Below are 19,699 nucleotides of genomic sequence, written 5' to 3' on the forward strand. Positions count from 1 at the left end.
GGGTCTCCTCCGACTTCGACTTTGACTCCATACGCGGCGCAGTGTCGAAGCGGGGTTGGGCTGTCTGATCGTTGCTCCCGAATGCGACGAGCAGGTTGTCGTCGTAGGAAGGAGATGGCGTCACAGAACGTGCGCTTGTGGGGAACGCGTCGTCGTACGCCAGAGCCGCCGAAAAGCCACCACTGCTAACCAGCGCTTCGGTCAAACATAGCTCCATGAGCGCCATCTCGTTGAGAATCTTCTGTATCGCCATATTTATGGAGTCCTAGTCTGATACCAAATGTTAGCGTCAGTAATGGGAAGCTTCTTAGAAGAGAGCAGAAAGGAGTAATGATTGAGGAAGAAGACTTGGAAACGGGAAGCAGGGAGGAAGACAAGGCTGAGAACTAGCGTTTTTGTTCTATTCATTAATTCTTCGATGCCGATACAAAGTTCTGATTGTTGCTTAAGTACTATAGACGACCGGTCAGCGCCTGCACAACACGTCTTTCTCAACGCACAGCCCACTCGTGGTTACCCAGCTCATTGTGGCCCGCTGTACTTGACATTTACAGCGTGTTTGGTTTGATGGTTTGGCTCATCCATCGTGGCCTGGCTCCGGACGAAGTGGTCTTGCACTTTCTTGCGGAGTGAGCTGATCCCACGTGTTAGTATATTATTAGAACAACGTAGTGACGGACGACATCGTTCCGCGATTCAAACCAAATGATAATATAGGCTCGGACGTAGGTTCGGATGACTCTGGAAGCAGTCCAACCTGCAAACTAAACACGCCATTAGATGTTGTTCTCGCGCTCGAGTTGTCTTCCCATCAAGTTCTTCCAATTGTTGACGCCTTCGACGCCGTCGATTGAGACTATTGTTGCTTCCTCCTTGGAGTCGCTGACAGAGGCATAATCCTGCCTTCCGGCACCATCCTGTCCACCCGACGCACTCTATGGGGTGGCCAGATTATGTGTGTGATCTTCCCTTCCATCAGGTCCAGAGGAACCTGAAGCTTGCAAAGTTAGAACGTATATACCGAACCTACGTACAGATGGCTACAAACATATTTGATTAGTACCACATTTTGTCTTTCCTAATAACATTATTACCTGTTGTGCTGATAATTAAACTGTGAAAGTTACCAGTTCTTGTTTAAGAAAGAAACTGAACAGATTGACGAAAATCTGCTAAGAATGATTGTTAGGGAGAATGCCCTTACGGGGCCATAGTGTCTCGAGTCCCAGCTGTTGCCGGCATTGTCCCCTTCCACCCAACAGTGGCCGCTGGGGACCTGCCGGATGTCCCGCTTCTCCGGGATCTGGATCCAATCCCCTGGCAGCGCGATCATCCTCTGGACCATCTTCATCCCATGATCCGTCGACAACCTGCGATGCGAACGGGATGGCATCAGCGGGCCGGCCGACCCATCCAACCGAAGAAACGCCAAGGAGAGTCCGGCTGCGCGCAGCAGCTGACCTGAAAACAACGACGTCGCCGCGGGAGAAGTCGTAGCCGGCGAGGCAGCGGCGGTCCAGCAGCCCGACGTCGCCCTGGGCTTGGATAGTGGGGACCATGGAACTGCCCTTCAGATAGCACAACTTGCAGTACTTTCTCCGACGACGTAGCTGGCGGCGGCGGCCATGGACAACCAGAGGGGCGGGCAGCGCTCTCGCTGGGGCCATGCCTGGGACGACCGGGGGGGCGGTGAGGGCTGACCTGTTGCGACTGCGAGTTCGGTTTAGGCCTTTTTCGTTTTCGTCCGGATTGTTTCTCTAATTTATATAAACTTTGATTAGTTGAAATAATTCTAGGTACAATTCGATGTTAGCTTTTTTTATAAGTTATTTCTTAAAATCTAGAGAATTTAAGTTTAAGGAAAATCTAAATATCATCAGATTTATGTACGAAGGAAAATGGATGAGCAGGATGTGACTGATCCCTCCCATCGACACGATGATTCAGCGGATTTTGTGTTCACCTTAATTTAAACGATTTTCATCGAAATGGTTTTGTATAGACAAGCTGAGAAGCCGAACGTTTGGCTGCTAGAAGCCAATTTTAACTACTGAAATTCAATTTTTAAGCTAAAACAATCACCTCCTAGACATCTAGTGGATTTATAATTTTATTTTTGAATATACCAAACTAGTAATTTAATTACAATATCGTCACCTTACCAAATCGATACAAATGAATATTGTTGTAGGTTGTAACTAATATATTTGTAAGCATGATAATGTATACTTAATTTAGTTCAATACAACTATCTTATTTCTCAACTTCCTTTCGATGAATGTCAGCAATAAAGTTGTCCAACTGCAATTCAAGCTTCAATAAATCTGTACCAGATGTCATTTAGATAAAAAAAATCGGCAAACCTACACAACTTCTGTGTATCAAAAGATGCGAACGAGTCTTTAAGATTGAAGGCTGGTGACGTACAAGAAAGCAATTCTATATTAACCTCATCAAATCAAAGCAACTGTGAAGCTCTTGACTAAGTTGATCGAGAGCCCCAGTATATACTTCTCTTAAGACGCATCAGCTCACCCGTTTCATTTTACAGGCAGAAATCAGCTGCTTTACCAAAAAAAAAATATATATATCAGATGTAAAGCTGGCGGATAACTGAGAGCGGGCAGAGCGCGGTTTTCTCCCCGCGCTGCGCCGCGTACTTGGTCGCGTGGAGGTGGCACAGCGCCGCTCCAGCCACGTTCCACACGAAACGGCACCTGCTGACGCTCCTGGTACACCATGCTCGCTCGTACACGATCCTGTATATCGCGCAGGCCTCCATGAACACGTCTGAGAGGTCCCGCGAGGTCTCCTCCAGTTCGTCGGCGTCGTATAGCAGCTGCGTGCATCATGCATCCAGGGTTACTTCTCTGCCTGTTTCTTTCTTTCTGGTTAGTCAGGTAAAACAGGAGAGATACGATGGCTTACATGTTTGTAGTGTTGGTAGAGTTTCTGGAACTCGTCGTTCTTTTCTTCCTTGCCCAGATCGAAAAGGCCCCTGCTCTTTGTCAAGTACTCCTGGTACCGGTGTTCCCATAGGGAGGTGCATTCCGGGGTTGCCTCCACCTCACTGAAGCACGGCAGTGTCGTTATCTCTGATCACAACACAAGAAACGGAGAATTCGTTGAAGAAAGCTAGTAAGCTAGATCAGTTGGCTGAAGGTGACAGCGGAGTGCCAACTAGCACAAGGACTACTACTCACGGATCTGTTCGTCACATTGCTGCGCTATTATTTCCTCAGTCTCATCGTAGATTCTGCCCAAAATAGATGAAGAATGGTAGGATTCAAATCCTTTCTTCTCCATGAAGTGTGGATATGCTTTTACTCTCAGATGGCGATCAACATCTACCTGCCAAAACAGAGCACGGCAAGAAACAGCTGTCGAAACAGAGCATGCTGCCACAAGACTAATAACCCAGTGAAGTTAACTTAGGTTTCATTTATTTTTGTACCTTTTTTTGCTGGATAGATCAAATATATAAAAAAGGATGATATGAAATTCAGAATTGCATGGAAGCCTAAACCATATCAAAGCACAAGATCGTAACTAACCTTGTGCCCATCCAGAGCCGCATAATAAAGGTCAACTAATTTAATCATGTTTTCCACGATTGACTTCTTCTCATCTTGATCGACTCCTTCTGTTAATAATCGGTCCATATGTGCTAACCAACAGTCAGGCGCTAAACCTTTTGTGTAACTGTAAGGAGGGACAGCCAAACATGTATTCCATCAGACCAACATAACAAAACCAAAAAGATTCTGCGTGTAGAATTATGTAATGGTTAATATATTGATAGGATGTCAAGGACTTCGATATGTCGGCCCAGCAACAGGAGACCAATGTGCCTGAAGGACGCACACATCGTGTTCGACGCAGCAACCCTCGCGTGTATGGGCCGGAGTGGGTCTAGAGTCCAGTTGGTCTGGTGTAGGCACGACCTGGGATATATAATCCTTGTACTGTGCCTGAGGACGGCAAGCAAAAACATATTCCGGTAATAATAGACTGCCTAGCCTCCTCCGTCTTCCTCCGTCTCTCTCTCTGCTTGCTGTGTGCTTCCATTCTGTTAGATAGGCTAACATTTGGTATCAGAAGTCCGTCGATCCTTGGATCTCGCATGGCGACCACAGGCGCAGTTGATGCCCAGCTCACCCTCGCGTTGGAATCTCAAACGCGCTCCCTGCTGTCTGAATTGGACAAGCGCATCCATGCCATCGACTCCAAGTGGGCAAACCGCGTGGGAATCCTGGAGACTCAAGTTGCCGATTCCACCAAGCGTTTGGAGTCGTTCTCCAGGGGGATCCATGAAGACCTGGAGGCCCGTTTGGTGACAGCCGATGAAGCCGTGGATGATCGGATCCGCTATCTGGAGGCGAGTACGATCTCCCGTGTCGCGGTGCTCGAGTCGTCTTCTCAAGCCGTTGAGCTCTGGCGGCCCCAAATCGATGCGTCGATTGACGGGCTCTACGCCAACATCCAGACGATTCGCGCCGACATCGCGCAGATCGTGACCCAACAACCTTCCAACAGCCGTTCCGGCGGGTTCGGCGCAGCCGGCATCCTCGGAACCCCCAGATCGGTGATTGGGCGTTCCCCTGCTACCTTCGACAACACCGATTGCTCACGTTTTGGGCCCGGCGCTGCAATCTCTCACCGGGACAGTGGTATTGGGTATAATCAACCCAATTTCCGCTGCCCGGTCACGGGTGCGTGGAACAATCCTTCTCCTCCTTCGTTTACGTTTCCTACTCAGTATGATCATAGTGGCCATGTTCCCTTGCACCGTCAGTTAGGGGGTTTGCCCAAGCTTTCATTTCCCAAGTTTGATGGCACTAGCCCAAAATTATGGCAGAAACGATGCGAGGATTATTTTGCTATGTATGCCACTGAAATCACTGTTTGGGTCAGAGTAGCGTCCATGCACTTTGAGGGGGTTGCTGGGCGTTGGTTTCAGTCTATTGAACCACAAGTGTCTTCCTGGTCATGGCAACAGTTTTGTCAAGCTGTGCACGATCGTTTTGGGCGTGAACAGCACGAGCTTGTTATTCGCAAGCTGTTCCATATCCGTCAGACATCTTCGGTCCAGGATTATGTTGATCGTTTTTGTGAACTTATTGATGTCCTTGTCACCTATGAGCACACTACAGATCCTTTGTATTATACCATGAAATTCATTGATGGCCTCCGTGACGATATTAAATCTGTTATATTGGTTCAACGCCCCAGTACTTTGGATACTGCCTGCGCTCTTGCTTTGTTACAGGAAGAGGCAGATTCATCCCGGCGTCGTGAGCATCGTGGGTCGGAGGGTACGTTCCCAGGGCGTTCATATCCGAAGTTACCTGCTCCTCCTCCTCCCAGGTGGGATAAATCGCTGGGAGGGGAAACTGTCGCCACCAAGCCTGTGGTCCCTCAGCCGGGTTCTTCTACTGACAAGCTCGCATCCCTTCGTGCTTATCGTCGTGCCCGAGGTCTGTGTCAATATTGCGCTGAAAAATGGGACAAGGGTCACAAGTGCGCTCAGACAGTTCAGCTGCATGCTATCCAGGAAGTATGGGATCTGTTGAATCCGGAACTCACCGGATCAGAAGGTGATTTCGAAGATTCCACGGATCAGTTCATGATGTTATTGTCCCGGGAGGCCAGTTCTCCAAAAACTGCATATTCTACGTTCAAACTTCAAGGGTATATCCAAGGAATTCCACTGCTGATTTTGTTGGACTCCGGAAGTTCTCATTCCTTTTTGAATGTGGTTCACAGCTCCTCTCTGCAGGGTGTCGCCTCCCTGGCTCAGCCCCTATCAGTTAGAGTTGCTAATGGAAATATTATAAATTGTACCAGTCACCTCTCCAATGCGGTTTGGTCTGTACAGAACATTCAGTTTCAGTCAGACTTCAAGATTATACCGCTTCCCAACTATGACTTGATTCTTGGTATGGATTGGCTTATCCAGTATAGCCCGATGCATGTTGACTGGAAACACAAATGGTTATCCATTGAATTTCAAGGACAATCTACTGTCATTCATGGTCTTCAGCCACTAGTTCCTTCAGGAGCCCTGTTGCAGGTCAGACAGGTAGCAGCCACACATGTACCCTCATCTGAATTATGTCAAGTGTCTGAATCTGATTTGCCTGCTTCAGTGCATCAATTACTGTGTTCATATCAATCCTTATTCGAGGAACCCACCACATTACCTCCAAGCCGATTTTGTGATCACACAATTCCTTTGATTCCGGGTGCTCGCCCAGTCAACATGAGGCCGTATCGTTTTTCCCCAGCAATGAAAGATGAGGTGGAAGCACAGGTCAAGGATATGTTACGCAGTGGTCTTATTCAACCTAGCTCTAGTGCCTTTTCGTCACCAGTTATATTGGTTAAAAAGAAGGATCACAGCTGGCGTTTCTGTGTGGACTATAGGCACCTTAATGCACTTACAGTGAAGACTAAATACCCGGTACCTGTGATTGATGAGCTCTTGGATGAACTATTTGGTGCTTCCTGGTTTTCTATTCTTGACCTGCGCGCAGGATTCCACCAGATTTTGCTCAAGGCTGGTGAAGAGCACAAGACGGCATTCCAAACTCATATGGGACATTATGAATTTCGTGTTATGGCGTTTGGCCTCACCGGTGCTCCGGGTACATTTCAGCGAGCTATGAATCAAACGTTGTTTCCTCTATTGCGCAAGTGTGCCCTCGTCTTCTTTGATGATATACTTATTTACAGTGCAACCTTGGAAGACCATCTTAAACATTTACAACAAGTGTTCGAGCTGTTGTCCAGAGATGCCTGGAAGGTGAAGATGAACAAGTGTTCTTTTGCACAAAATCAGGTTTCTTATTTGGGACATATTGTGTCTGCTGCTGGTGTCGCTACAGATCCTGCCAAAATCCAAGCTATAGCTGACTGGCCAAAACCAGCAAATGTCAAGGAATTACGGAGTTTTCTGGGCCTTGCTGGATACTATAGGAAGTTCATCCGTCACTTTGGGATCATTTGCCATCCCTTGCATGGGCTGCTCAAGAAGGGAGTTGTATACGTTTGGACGGACGATCATTCCACAGCATTCCACACCTTGAAAGCAGCTCTAGCATCAGCTCCGGTGCTGGCCTTGCCTGATTTTTCCTCTCAGTTCACTATTGAAACTGACGCTAGTTCTTTTGGAATTGGTGCTGTGCTTATGCAGAAAGGGCATCCATTATCCTTCTTGAGTAAAGCACTGGGCCCTAAATGTCGCGGACTTTCAGCTTATGAGAAGGAATTCATGGCTATTCTTGTAGCGGTTCAGCAGTGGCGTCAATATTTGCAGCATGGCGAGTTTATTATTCTCACTGATCACCAGAGTCTGTCCCAGCTCAATGAGCAACGGTTGCATACTCCATGGCAGCATAAGGTGTTCACTAAACTCTTGGGGCTCCAATATAAGATCATCTACCGGCAAGGCCATTCCAATCGGGTAGCGGATGCGTTATCCCGTCGGATTTCTCCAGAGATTAATGCTGTTTCGGAGGTCGTTCCACAATGGCTCACTGATGTCCAGAACAGCTATAGTCATGATCCGGCTGCTCAATCCTTGATGGCCAAATTAGCTTTGGATCCTTCGGCTGTGCCTCACTTTACTCTCACTAATGGTCTGCTGCGTTATAAGGGTCGTATCTGGTTGGGGAATGACAAAGTTCTGCAGCAACGACTGGTGGCTGCTCTCCATACTTCACCAATTGGAGGCCACTCTGGCATTCCTGTTACTTATAGTCGCCTCAAGAATCTCTTTGCTTGGAAAAATATGAAGACCACAGTCCAACAATTTATACAAACTTGCCAGATATGCTTACAGGCAAAACCAGACCGGTCAGCATACCCCGGGAAACTTCAACCCTTACCAGTTCCATCTGGGGCCTGGGAAACGATCACAATGGATTTTATTGATGGGCTCCCTTCATCAGGCCATGCCAACTGTATTCTAGTGGTTGTGGATAAGTTTACCAAGTATGCTCACTTTATCCCTTTATCACATCCTTACACTGCCAGCTCTGTTGCTCAAGTGTTCTTTGTCAACGTGTACAAGCTCCATGGTCTTCCTTCTGCCATTATCTCAGACCGGGATCCAGTCTTTACCAGCAACTTCTGGCAGCATCTATTCAAAATCACTGGAACCGATCTGAAACTCAGCTCGTCCTACCACCCCCAAACAGATGGGCAGACCGAGCGTGTCAATCAATGTTTGGAAACCTTTTTACGCTGTTTCACCAGTGCTTGTCCAAAAAAGTGGAAGGATTGGTTGTCTGCAGCAGAGTTTTGGTACAATACAAGCTTGCATTCATCCCTCGGTTGTTCCCCATTTCAAGCATTGTATGGCCGACAGCCTAGGACCCTTGGTCTCACTATCAATGACGCTGCTCCAGCAAGTTTGTCCGCTTGGCTGCAGGAACGCTCAGTGATGCAGGAGCTTATTCGTCAGCATCTTCTGCGCGCCCAGTCCAGAATGAAACGACATGCTGATAAACACAGGTCAGAGCGTACATTTCAAGAGGGCGATTGGGTATATCTCCGGCTCCAACCATATGTCCAAGCTTCTGTTATGCCACGTGCACATCACAAACTGAGTTACAAGTTTTTCGGTCCCTACAAAATTCTGGACAGAATTGGACAGGTGGCATATCGACTGGCATTACCTGCTTCCAGTCGCATTCATCCGGTGGTGCATGTGTCTCAACTTAAGCTCGCTAAAGGATTCAAAGATCCAGAACCTCTTCCACTACCTGATGATATCCCAGAGATCAGCGTTCCATTGCAGATTATTCAGTCCCGAGGCATCACCAAGGGCAGTCGGCTCGTGCAACAGGTCCTGGTGTCATGGTCCGGGCTTCCTGCTGAATTGGCGACATGGGAAGATCGCGAAGCACTTCAACAATGTTTTCCCTTTGCTCCTGCTTGGGGACAAGCAGGTCTTCCAGAGGGAGGGAATGTCAAGGACTTCGATATGTCGGCCCAGCAACAGGAGACCAATGTGCCTGAAGGACGCACACATCGTGTTCGACGCAGCAACCCTCGCGTGTATGGGCCGGAGTGGGTCTAGAGTCCAGTTGGTCTGGTGTAGGCACGACCTGGGATATATAATCCTTGTACTGTGCCTGAGGACGGCAAGCAAAAACATATTCCGGTAATAATAGACTGCCTAGCCTCCTCCGTCTTCCTCCGTCTCTCTCTCTGCTTGCTGTGTGCTTCCATTCTGTTAGATAGGCTAACATAGGAGATGGGGTTACAATATATAGACTCTCATGAAACCCTAACCCTAATGGGCCGACCCCCAACGGTGCCGGCCCACACACACAGTCTAATATCCCCCTGCAGTCGCAACAGGGGTACCACACACGATGAGACTGGAGTAGAGGCCGAACATAGGAGCCGACGGGTTGAAATCCCCCCGTAGTCACAGTGTCGTGAGGGTGCGAATGTTGCGACTGGTGAAGAGACCGGTGTGGATTCCGAGAAGGCGATAGCCCCTGGATGCTGAGTTAGCCCCTGGATGTTCGAGCGTCAACGATCGGCGACACGACAAAAGAGCATCAGCATGCCAACCTTCTTGCTTCTTCGATCGTTCGGACGTCGAGGAGCCCCACCAGGGAGGCCGACGGCAGCACACGCGTCTGCGCCGGTCATGGTGTCCGCGCCCGCGGCAGAATAGAAGGGAAACGACGGATCCGGCCGGGATGGCCAAGGCAGTGACGGATCCGGTCGGGAAGACGCGATCAGGTCAAAGGGACGACGGATCGAGCCGAGAAGGCCGCAACAACGTGGATCTGGCCGGGAAGGCCGCGGCAGCGACGGAACCGACGAAGAGGGAGGCGCGCGGCAGGGCAGGGCCAGCCGGACAGGGGCCTGTGGCGGACCTGGTAGGGGAGTTTGACGCCGGCAGCGAGAGAAGCTTGAAGATAAGAGGCGCTGCTGGGCGTCGACGCAATCAGGGACAAGGTAGACAGCGCGACGACGGGGACTGCATAGCGCTGGAGTAGAAGGAGAGGGAGCGGGGAGGCCGGCGGGGAGGGCTGTCACGCTGTAGCCGGGAAAGCGTGCCAGCGCCGAGCAGGACAGGGGTCAGCCGCGGCGGCCAGAGGGAGGAGTCCGACGGCTGGGCGGGCGCCTGCGCGTGACGACGGCTGGCAGAGGGGAGCGAGAGAGGGAATCAGCGGCCAGATCCACGACCATGGCGGGGAAGAGTTCGGCCTGCCTCCGCGGCTGAGCGCAGCGGCGCTGGAGGGCGGACGTGGGCCGTAGGCAGGCGAGCCTGGCCCCTGCCCCCGCTGCTGCACTAGAGGCGCGCAAGCAGGCGAGCCCGGCCGCCGCTGCCGCCACTCCACGGGAGAGCGCAGGCAGGTGGGCCCGGCCAGCGGCGCTAGAGGGCGGACGTGGGCCGCAGGCAGGTGGCCCGGCCACCTCCGCCGCTGCTCCACTAGAGGGAGGAGGGGGACAGCTCGACATGCAAGAAGGCCGGTGGCGCGGCGGTTGGGCTGGGGCCAGCAACCACCGGAGACAGAGGGCGGGGAGAGCGAGTGCGCGACGTGCGAGAGCGAGGAGGCGAGCAGGAAGGCCAGCGAGAAGAGCACGAGAAGCAGGATGAGGAGATCGAGCGTGGCCGACGTGTTGTCTCACCTAGGTTTTGGTCCTATTTGGCGCAATCTGATTTCCAATCTGCTGGCTTCTTCTACTCAAGTGTTATTGAATGGGTATCCTGGGAATCATATAAGGCATTGAAGAGGTCTTCGTCAGGGAGACCCACTTTCCCCTATGCTGTTTGTGTCGATCATGGATGTTCTTAGCAGTCTCTTTAGGGCTGCTGAAAGCAAGGGACTGCTTCATAGCTTAGAAGGAGCAGGAGTCCGAAATAGGCTTTCCATTTATGCTGATGATGTGTGTTAGAGGGTAATGATTGACTATTAGGGCTAACCCTAGAGGGTAGCCATATAGTGTTTTACATGGGCCACATGGGCCTAGCCATATACTCTAACACCCCCCCGCAGTCTGAACATCCGTCGCAGCGGAGTTGACAGACTGGACTCGAAAAGAAGAAGTACATCACACAATAGGATCCCCCCACAGACTCAACTAGCCACTACAGATATTGAGGCTGGAGCGAAACTCGGCGAAGGTCGAGGACGGAAGACCCTTAGTGAAGATGTCGGCAAACTGGGAGGTGGTTGGGACGTGGAGGACTCGAACATCACTGACGGCGACCAGATCTCGGACAAAGTGTAGGTCGATCTCCACATGCTTGGTCCGCTGGTGCTGCACCAGGTTGGTGGAGAGGTAGATGGCGCTGACGTTGTCGCAGTCCGCCACGCCGTTGGCCACGACACGGTATTCCGCCTCTACGCTCGAGCGGGAGACGACCGGCTGGCGCTTCGACAACCAGGACACCAGGTTGCCGCCTAAGAAGACGGCGTAGCCGGAGGTGGAGCGCCGAGTGTCTGGGCACCCGGCCCAGTCAGCGTCAGTGTAGACGACCAGCTCGGAGGAGGTAGACCGGTAAAGAAGCAGTCCGTAGTCGACGATTCCCCGGAGGTAGCGGAGGAGGCGCTTGAGAGCCGCGAGGTGGGGCTCCCGGGGGTCGTGCATATGGAGACAGACCTGCTGCACAGCGTAGGAGATGTCCGGCCTGGTGAAGGTGAGGTACTGAAGGGCACCGGCAAGACTCCTGTAGCCGGTGGGGTCCTCGACTGGGTCACCCGTGGCCTTAGAGAGCTTGGCCTGCGTGTCGACTGGGGTGGAGCAGGGCTTGCAGTCACTCATCTAAGCCAGCTCCAGAATGTCAAGAGTGTACTGTCACTGGTGAAGGAGGAGTCCTGAGGGGCGAGGCTCAGCAGTGACCCCCAGGAAATGGTGAAGCACGCCCAGATCCTTGACCGGAAACTCCCGCTGAAGTGCGTCAACGAGGCGGCGAAGAAGTGACGGACTGGAGGCGGTGAGGACAATGTCACCCATGTAGAGAAGCAAGTAGGCAGTCTCTGCTCCATGATGGTGGACGAACAGAGACGTGTCTGACTTGGCCCCCTCTACACCCTTCGGCTTCCGCACACCACCTCTTCTTCGTCTTCGTCACCTGCCACTGCTGCTGTTTTTGTTGCCACCACGTCTTCTACCACCTGGCATCGTCGCCTTGGTCACCCCGGACGCGATGCCTTGATGCAGCTTACTCGTAGTGCGACTATCCCATGTACTAGATCACATGATGAGCATCTTTGTCATGCGTGCCAGTTAGGCCACCATGTTCGTCTTCCTTTTTCTTCTTCCTCGCATGCTACTCATGCATTTGATCTTGTACATTGTTATTTGTGGACTTCACCTATTACCAGTATGTCAGGCTACAAATACTATCTTGTGGTGCTTGATGATTTTTCTCATTATGTGTGGACTTTTCCTTTGCGTGCCAAGTCTGAGGCTTTCCCCGCCCTCCGCCACTTCTTCGCCTGGGTGTCCACTCAGTTCGGCCTCACCATTAAGGCCGTTCAGTGTGACAATGGTCAGGAGTTCGATAACTCCACCTCCCGCGACTTCTTTCTCTCCCACGGGATGCAGTTGCGGATGTCTTGCTCGTATACCTCCTCCTAGAACGACAAGGCTGAGCGCATGATCCGCACGACCAACGACACCATCCGCACTCTTCTCCTCCAGGCGCACCTACCGGCACGCTTCTGGGCCAAGGGCCTCCACAGATGGTTAAATGGGAAGATGATACAAGATTTTGCCCCTGAAGTTGTCTATATGGTGGGTAGCAGATCCATTACTTCAAGAACTGTTGCTCAGGCGCTGCATAACTGGCAATGGGTTAGCGACATTGTGAATCCCTTATCTTTTATTGGGCTGCAACAGTACTTGCAGCTATGGCATGCTTTAAATGGAGTAGTGCTTAACCAGGAGGAGGATAGACATGTGCGGGTGCATTCAGGCTCTGGAAAATTCTCCTCACAGTCTTGTTATTCGGCGTTTTTTATGGGAGCTATTTCTTTTGAGCCATGGAAAAGGTTGTGGAAGTCGTGGGCACCCCCGAAATGCAAATTTTCGTTTGGTTGGCAATAAGGAATAAATGTTGGACTGTTGATAGGCTTCAAAGAAAAGGATTACCGCACCCGGTGGTATGTCCTTTATGTGGCCAAGAGCATGAAACTATCTTGCACCTCTTATGTATGTGCAGTTTTGCTAGACAATTTTGGCACGCTATCTTTTCATCTTTGAGGATGGGCCATCTCACGCCTAATAGAGATGTGGGCTCTTTTGCTGAGTGGTGGGGCAAGGTGCATAGGAGAGTGCCCAAACAAATCAGAAAAGGTATTCATAGTATCATTACTCTGGGAGCCTGGTGCTTATGGCTCCATCGCAATAGGTCTGTTTTTGATGGAACAAGTCCTTCCTTGAGCACCATTCAAAGACTGCTTATGGATGAAGTGGAGTGTTGGAGTAGGGCTGGTGCAAAGCAACTTAAAAGCCTTGGTCTCCCAGCTGCCTTTTCTAGCTTTTCTAGGGCCAGGACTATTTCTAGCGCTTAATGCCGTGACAACTGAGGTCATCCTATTACAACATGAGATAAGGATAGAGTTTTTTCCCTGTTTGTATTAGGTTTCTGGTCTTTTTTTTTCCTGTGTTCTTTTGCCTTGTTTGGACATTGTATTGTGGTCCATTTTGGACCTTTCTCTCTCTTAATATAATGATGTGCAGCTCTCTTGCGCGTTCGAGAAAAAAATGCCTTCCTACACGACACTTTGACTGAGACATTGTACTGCAGCCAACCCGTCGGCTTTGTCAACACCTCTCAACTGGGTCTGGTCTGCAAGTTGAACTACTCTCTGTATGGCCTCAAGCAGGCACCACGAGCTTGGTATAGTCGCTTTGCCTCCTACTTGATCTCTCTCAAATTCATCGAGGCCAAGTCGGACACATCCATGTTCATCCAATGGTGGGACGACGACACCGTCTAACTCCTTTTTCGGCCCTCTCCGACTTCTGAGCTAGATGTCTACACCAACACCGACTAGGCTAGCTGCGTCAACATGTGCCGGTCAACATCTGACTACATTGTGTTTTTGGGCACTAGACTCATCTCATGGTACTCAAAGCGGTAGCCCGTGGTCTCCCACTCCAACACGGAGGCCAAGTATCGAGATATGGCCAATGACGTGGTCGGGACGTCCTTGCTCTGTTAACTTCTTCATGAGCTCCACAGCCCCATCGCCCGCGCCACCCTCGTCTCCTGCGACAACCTCAGCAAGATCTACCTCTCCAATCTCGTGCATCATCAGCGCACGAAGTACGTGGATATCGAGCTTCACTTCGTCCGCGAGCATGTCGCCGACGGTGATGTCCGCGTTCTGACCACTTCGCAATTTGCTGACATCTACACCAAGGGGCTTCCTTCTACTATTTTGATTGAGTTTTGTTCCCGCCTCAACATATATACAGGATAGAGTTGTGACTGTGAGGGGGTGTTAGCGTAAGTGTTAGGGTTGCCATGTATACCTTTATTGTAATGGGCTTTAGCCCAAATAACTCATCTATTAATACATGTCCAACCCTGATTAGGGTTAGGGTTTTCTCCCACTCTAACAATATCAATAATATGATGATGGAATTTATGGTGATCATAATAAACTAAGCAAATTTGGGAAAGGCAACAATGACATCTTTGGGTGCCCACAAGCCATATGATACGGAATGCATCCAATGTGTTTCGGTTACAAGGACACTACATCCAATTGATAAAATATACCTAGAGTCCGAGTTGAACTGCACAATGAAGGCAATGACGAGAAATAATTCATTTCACCAGTCCGCACTACATATTGGACTAACAAAAGGCATGAGCAATATGTAAGTCATTAAGGCATGCCATTAAAAGCATGATTGTGCCTTTTTTATATTTAAGCATACAACTTCACCTAGCTTTGCAAATATGCATGAATGTCACATAGTTGATTGAATACCTTAAAATAAATTAAAGATATGTAATTTAATACAAATTAAAGAATGTTTATAAGGTTTAGCAAAAGTATTTATAAATGATGAAATCGTGCAAAGCATACTGATCAATTCAAAACCAAGTAACATCCTATGAAAACAATGATATGAACATGATTAATAATTGAAGAGATACAATACTTGGGTATAAACATAGTCGTCAAGCATTCATTAAATAGCACTCTTTCGAGAATCAATTCATTTAAATCCCCAGGTTTGCTAAGCCTGTGCTGGGTCTCCTTCAGTTTTAATAGTTCAACCCATGGCTCACTTCGCTTCTCGAAAGTCTTTAGTAACTGAAACATCATTTTTTGCCATCAGAATTGTAGAACTCCTTTTGACTAGTTAAAAAAGAACAATAATGTATATTAATGTGCAAAAATAATGCTATTGTGCTAGCACACAGGGGGATGTAATTCTCTAAAACAAGAAATACTAATGTAATATTTAACTTACAGGAAAAGTCTAGCTAGTCTGGCTTGCCCGATGGTAAGACAAGGAAGCAACCCGCTGCTAAAGAGTTATGATGTTCTACAAAAAGTTGGTGGTGTAGTGGCCCGAGGTGAAGTACTAGACATAGGAAGCACAACAATATCATAAAGTTTGTTTCTGAGAGATGCTACTCAACCAATAATTTCATGTGGCAACAAGTTGCTCCTAGGTCAGCACAAGCCTACTCGCACTTCGTATGTCATGCTTTTGTTAGTTGTTACACATGATTGGGTGAGCGTGCTGCAGGGCATGTTTTATATACCATGTCATGCATCATCATAATATTTGTGGGACTCTCACTATCTTTCTTTGCACTCCTGCTCTTCATAGGGCTAGCCATTCCTCTTATCATCTATCCTCTTTCTGACAACAATGTTTTTTCTTGGTGGCTCCCTCAATGCTTGAACCAAGAAAACAAGGCTAAGTTTCATGCTATGGCATGTGTGACTGCTAGAATTAGACGTACAATCCTACTAGGCCTTGTAATTGTAGTTTTTTCTCGAATACGCAGGAGAGTTGTGTATCATTATATTAAAAAAAGAGAAACACCCCCACACACACACTCACAAAACACCACCTACATATACACGGCCCAACACACACACAAACAAACAAGGAGAGAAACTCCTCTAACCAGGGTCGAACAGGTTTCGTATATTTTTGGCACCTACCAAGAGCCAAAGCTGCAACTCATCCCTAAACCCCTCCTCAAGAGAAGATAGGCAAGGTCTCTTTCCATGAAAGACACACTTTTTTATGTTTCCAAAGCTCCATCCTCCAATAATGATAATACCGTTGAAACCTTTTCTTTTGCATTTAGGGACCATATATGAAGCTTTCCTCCACCAGTCCATGAAGCAATCATCACCTGTCTTAGGTACGACATTATTAAGACCAATTGAAGATAAGATAGCATGCTAAAACTGCCTTGCAAAAACACGGTTGGTTAATATATGTTGTACAGTTTCTTCCTCTTGATCACATAGAACACAACTATGGGGATGATCCAGCCCCCTTTTCTTTAGCCATTCTGCTGTCCAACATTTATTTTTTATGGCAAGTCATACAAAGGTCTTGCATATGGGGGCCGCCCAGGTCCTCCATATTCTTTTCCATGGTTCAAAAGGTAGTGCACCCCTGAAAAAAGCTCTGTATGCAGACTTGGAACCCAAAAACCCCATTAATGTTATGTCTCCAAATATGTTTATCATTTGTATCTTCTACATGAAAATTTTCTATGACATCCCACAGCTATAGATATTGCTCAATGCCCGCAAGAGAAAGATTACCCTGTATGTATTGGACCCAAGAAAGAGACGAAAGGGCCTGCTCCACAGTCCTTTCCTTTTGAACTTTTTAGTAACTGCAGCCACAATACTCGGTGCTACATCTTCAATAGAGGTCCCATGAATTCATTTATCTGTCCAAATATAAGTTGTGACTCCATTACCAATATTGGTGATTAAAGCTATCCGAAATAAGGCTCTGGCATGGGGTGAGATATTAAGATCGAGGCCACTCCAAGGCTTAGCAGGGCTTGTTTTCTGAAACCACAACCAAATCATTTGCAGAGCCCAACTCATAATGACGAGATTTGGTATTCGAAGGCCTCCCAACTCAATAGGCCTAGTAACCTTCTCCCAAGCTATAAGACAGTTTCCTCCTCGAGTCTCTTTTCTGCCATTCCACAAGAAATTTCTCCTAATTTTGTCAAGGGCTTAATAACCCATTTTGGAACATTGAGGGCAACAAGCAGATAGACTGGTATGGCAGAGAGCACAGATTTAATTAAGATTATTCTCCTAGATAAGTTTAAGAGATTAGCTTTCCAACCTGGAAGCCTACTTGCAATTTTCTAAATCTATGGAATAAGATCACCAGAATTGAGTCTTTTATTAGTTAAGGGAAGACCCTTGTAAGTCATGGGAATACTTTTTGAGGCACAACCTAAAATTTGGGCAGCCAACTCCTCCATTCATCATTACACCGAATAGTGTAGAAAATGTTAGAGCAACTGTGTACCGATGGGTTGTGTTTATGTAATGGACGTAGACCCAACTACTCTCATTATAAATACATCTCTCAACCCTGGTTAGGGTCAGGGTTTAGGGTTTCAGTCTATCTAACATGGTACCAAGGTCCTCATCTTGTCGGACCTTTTCTTCTCTCTAATATAAAAGATGCGCAACTCTCCTGCACGTTCGAGAAAAAAAGCTAGGTTTCTCCTCCCCTTCTCTCTGCAGCCGCCAGCCCCCTTCCCTCCCACCTCCAGTCGTTGTCGACACGACCCAGCCCGGCTGCCACCCAGACCCCTCCCCCTCCATCTTCGTCCGCTGTCGTACTGCTGAGAGCACCTAGAGGGGGGGTGAATAGGTGATCCTGTAAAAACTTAAAACTTAAAGCCACACAACTTGATTAAGAGTTAGCACAACGAAATCAAGTGGCTAAGGACCGAGCTCTTGTGAAACACAATAGTCACAATGAAAACAAGCACAAGAGACACGATGATTTATCCCGTGGTTCGGCCAAGTACAACACTTGCCTAATCCACGTTGTGGCGTCCCAATGGACGAGGGTTGCACTCAACCCTTTCAAGTGATCCAAAGATCCACTTGAATACCACGGTGTTTTTCTTTCTTTCACTATATCCCGTTTGCGAGGAATCTCCACAACTTGGAGCCTCTCGCCCTTACAAATGATGATCACAAAGAAACACGGATGTAAGGGAGGAAAAAGCAACACACACAAATACCAGCAATACGCACACACACAAGCCAAGACTTGAGCTCAAATGAAACACACCAAGTTCACCACTAGAACGGAGCTCAAATCACTAAGAATGTCAATCGAGTGTGCGAAGATGAAGTGCGGGAGTCTTAGAATGTTCAAAGTATGCTTGATGTACTCCTCCATGCGCCTAGGGGTCCCTTTTATAGCCCCAAGGCAGCTAGGAGCCGTTGAGAGCAATCCAGGAAGGCAATTCTTGCCTTCTGTCGGGTGGCGCACCGGACAGTCCGGTGTACCACCGGACAGGCACTGTTCAGTGTCCGGTGCAGATTGCTTTCCTAAATTGGCGCAGCCGACTGTTGAAGATTTGGAGCCGTTGGCGCACCGAACACTGTCCGGTGCACACCGGACAGTCTGGTGCCCCCATCAGACCGTTGGCTCGGCCACGCGTCACGCGCGGATTGCGCGGCCGACCGTTGGCTCACCGGACAGTCCGGTGAATTTTAGCCGTACGCCGCCGGTGAATTCCCAAGAGCGGCCAGTTGACCAGACGCCAGCCTGGCGCACCGGACACTGTCCGGTGCACCACCGGACAGTCCGGTGCACCCAGACTGCGCAGAGTCTTGGCAGCTCCAGCCAAGTCTTTTTCCTTTTGTGTTTTCTCTGATTCTAGCACTTAGACAAATATGTTAGTACACAAAAACCAATATACTAAGTCTAGAATCATACCTTTGTGTTGATTTTCACTTCATCCACCATTTGACACTTATTAATACTAAAGGCATTTGTGTTGGACACTTAATCACCAAAATCCTTAGAAATGGCCCAAGGGCACATTTCCCTTTCAACTGCCTCCTCCCCTCCCTCTCCATGGCAGACACCGGCACCTGGGCCCCTGGAGGCGTCCGCCCAGGCGCGGCCACCGCGAACGCAGCCCACAGCGGTGAGCGTGCCGCCACCCTCACCGGCACCCTCTCCACTGCCGCCGCTCCTTTGCGGCCAGCCCTCCACACGGCCAGAGCCGCTCCTCCCGCAGTAATGGCCACCATGGCTTCTGCAACTCCGATCGGAGTCCGTACTCCCGCGAGCGCGTGTGAATCATCTAGGCCCCTTAGTGATGTTTTGGTAATTAATGCCAACTATTTGTGGACTAACAGTTCTTGAAGAAATAAGAATGCAGGTTGGACCACAGAGAATAGAAAATCTTAGAGACTTATAAGCATTGGTTGTGGATCAAGTGAAGGCAAAGGTATAACATAGGTTTTTGTTTTTGCCGGTCTCCAGGAGTTTAGAGAATACATTTGACCGTATTAGTAGGCTAGATGGTCGTACTATTAAGAGGGGTCAATGACTTTGGCCTGTGTAAAACTTAGTGCCTCATAGAGCATCTAGTGGTTGCATTTGCATGAGGTCTAACAGCGCTTCCAGTTTCGAGAGTTAAAAATCTTTTCGAAAGCGTGTTAGA

At 48.8% G+C, this 19,699-nt stretch overlaps 2 protein-coding genes across 2 annotated transcripts in view; both read right to left on the reverse strand.

The window, feature by feature from the left end:
• Window positions 1-369: 369 nt before the first annotated feature.
• LOC100273900 (uncharacterized) lies at window positions 370-1,723 on the reverse strand. Its single transcript, NM_001148292.1, has 2 exons — window positions 1,462-1,723; window positions 370-1,370 (listed from the first exon to the last, which is right to left on the reverse strand). The coding sequence occupies exons 1-2, from the start codon at window positions 1,665-1,667 to the stop codon at window positions 1,124-1,126; spliced, it is 453 nt and encodes a 150-aa protein (NP_001141764.1). The 5' UTR covers window positions 1,668-1,723; the 3' UTR covers window positions 370-1,123.
• A 568-nt stretch (window positions 1,724-2,291) lies between these two features.
• Window positions 2,292-19,699, reverse strand: part of LOC100384503 (uncharacterized) — a 71,656-nt gene continuing 54,248 nt past the window's right edge. The window contains exons 15-19 of the mRNA NM_001352024.1: window positions 15,157-15,311; window positions 3,555-3,702; window positions 3,204-3,351; window positions 2,929-3,095; window positions 2,292-2,839 (exon numbers count right to left, since the gene is read on the reverse strand). Of these exons, the coding sequence (NP_001338953.1) occupies window positions 2,591-2,839; window positions 2,929-3,095; window positions 3,204-3,351; window positions 3,555-3,702; window positions 15,157-15,311 (867 nt within the window). The 3' untranslated portion in view covers window positions 2,292-2,590. The remainder of the gene's footprint in view (window positions 2,840-2,928; window positions 3,096-3,203; window positions 3,352-3,554; window positions 3,703-15,156; window positions 15,312-19,699) is intronic.

The sequence above is a fragment of the Zea mays genome, chromosome 2 (genome assembly GCF_902167145.1).
Source record: "Zea mays cultivar B73 chromosome 2, Zm-B73-REFERENCE-NAM-5.0, whole genome shotgun sequence".
Classification (NCBI taxonomy): domain Eukaryota; kingdom Viridiplantae; phylum Streptophyta; class Magnoliopsida; order Poales; family Poaceae; genus Zea; species Zea mays.

Excerpts from the sequence above, each read along its gene's own strand:
- LOC100273900 (NM_001148292.1), bottom strand. The coding sequence starts at position 1,667 with ATGGCCCCAGCGAGAGCGCTGCCCGCCCCTCTGGTTGTCCATGGCCGC. Across the intron at positions 1,371-1,461 it reads GGCGACGTCGTTGTTTTCAG|GTTGTCGACGGATCATGGGA; the intron begins GTCAGCTGCTGC and ends TTCGCATCGCAG.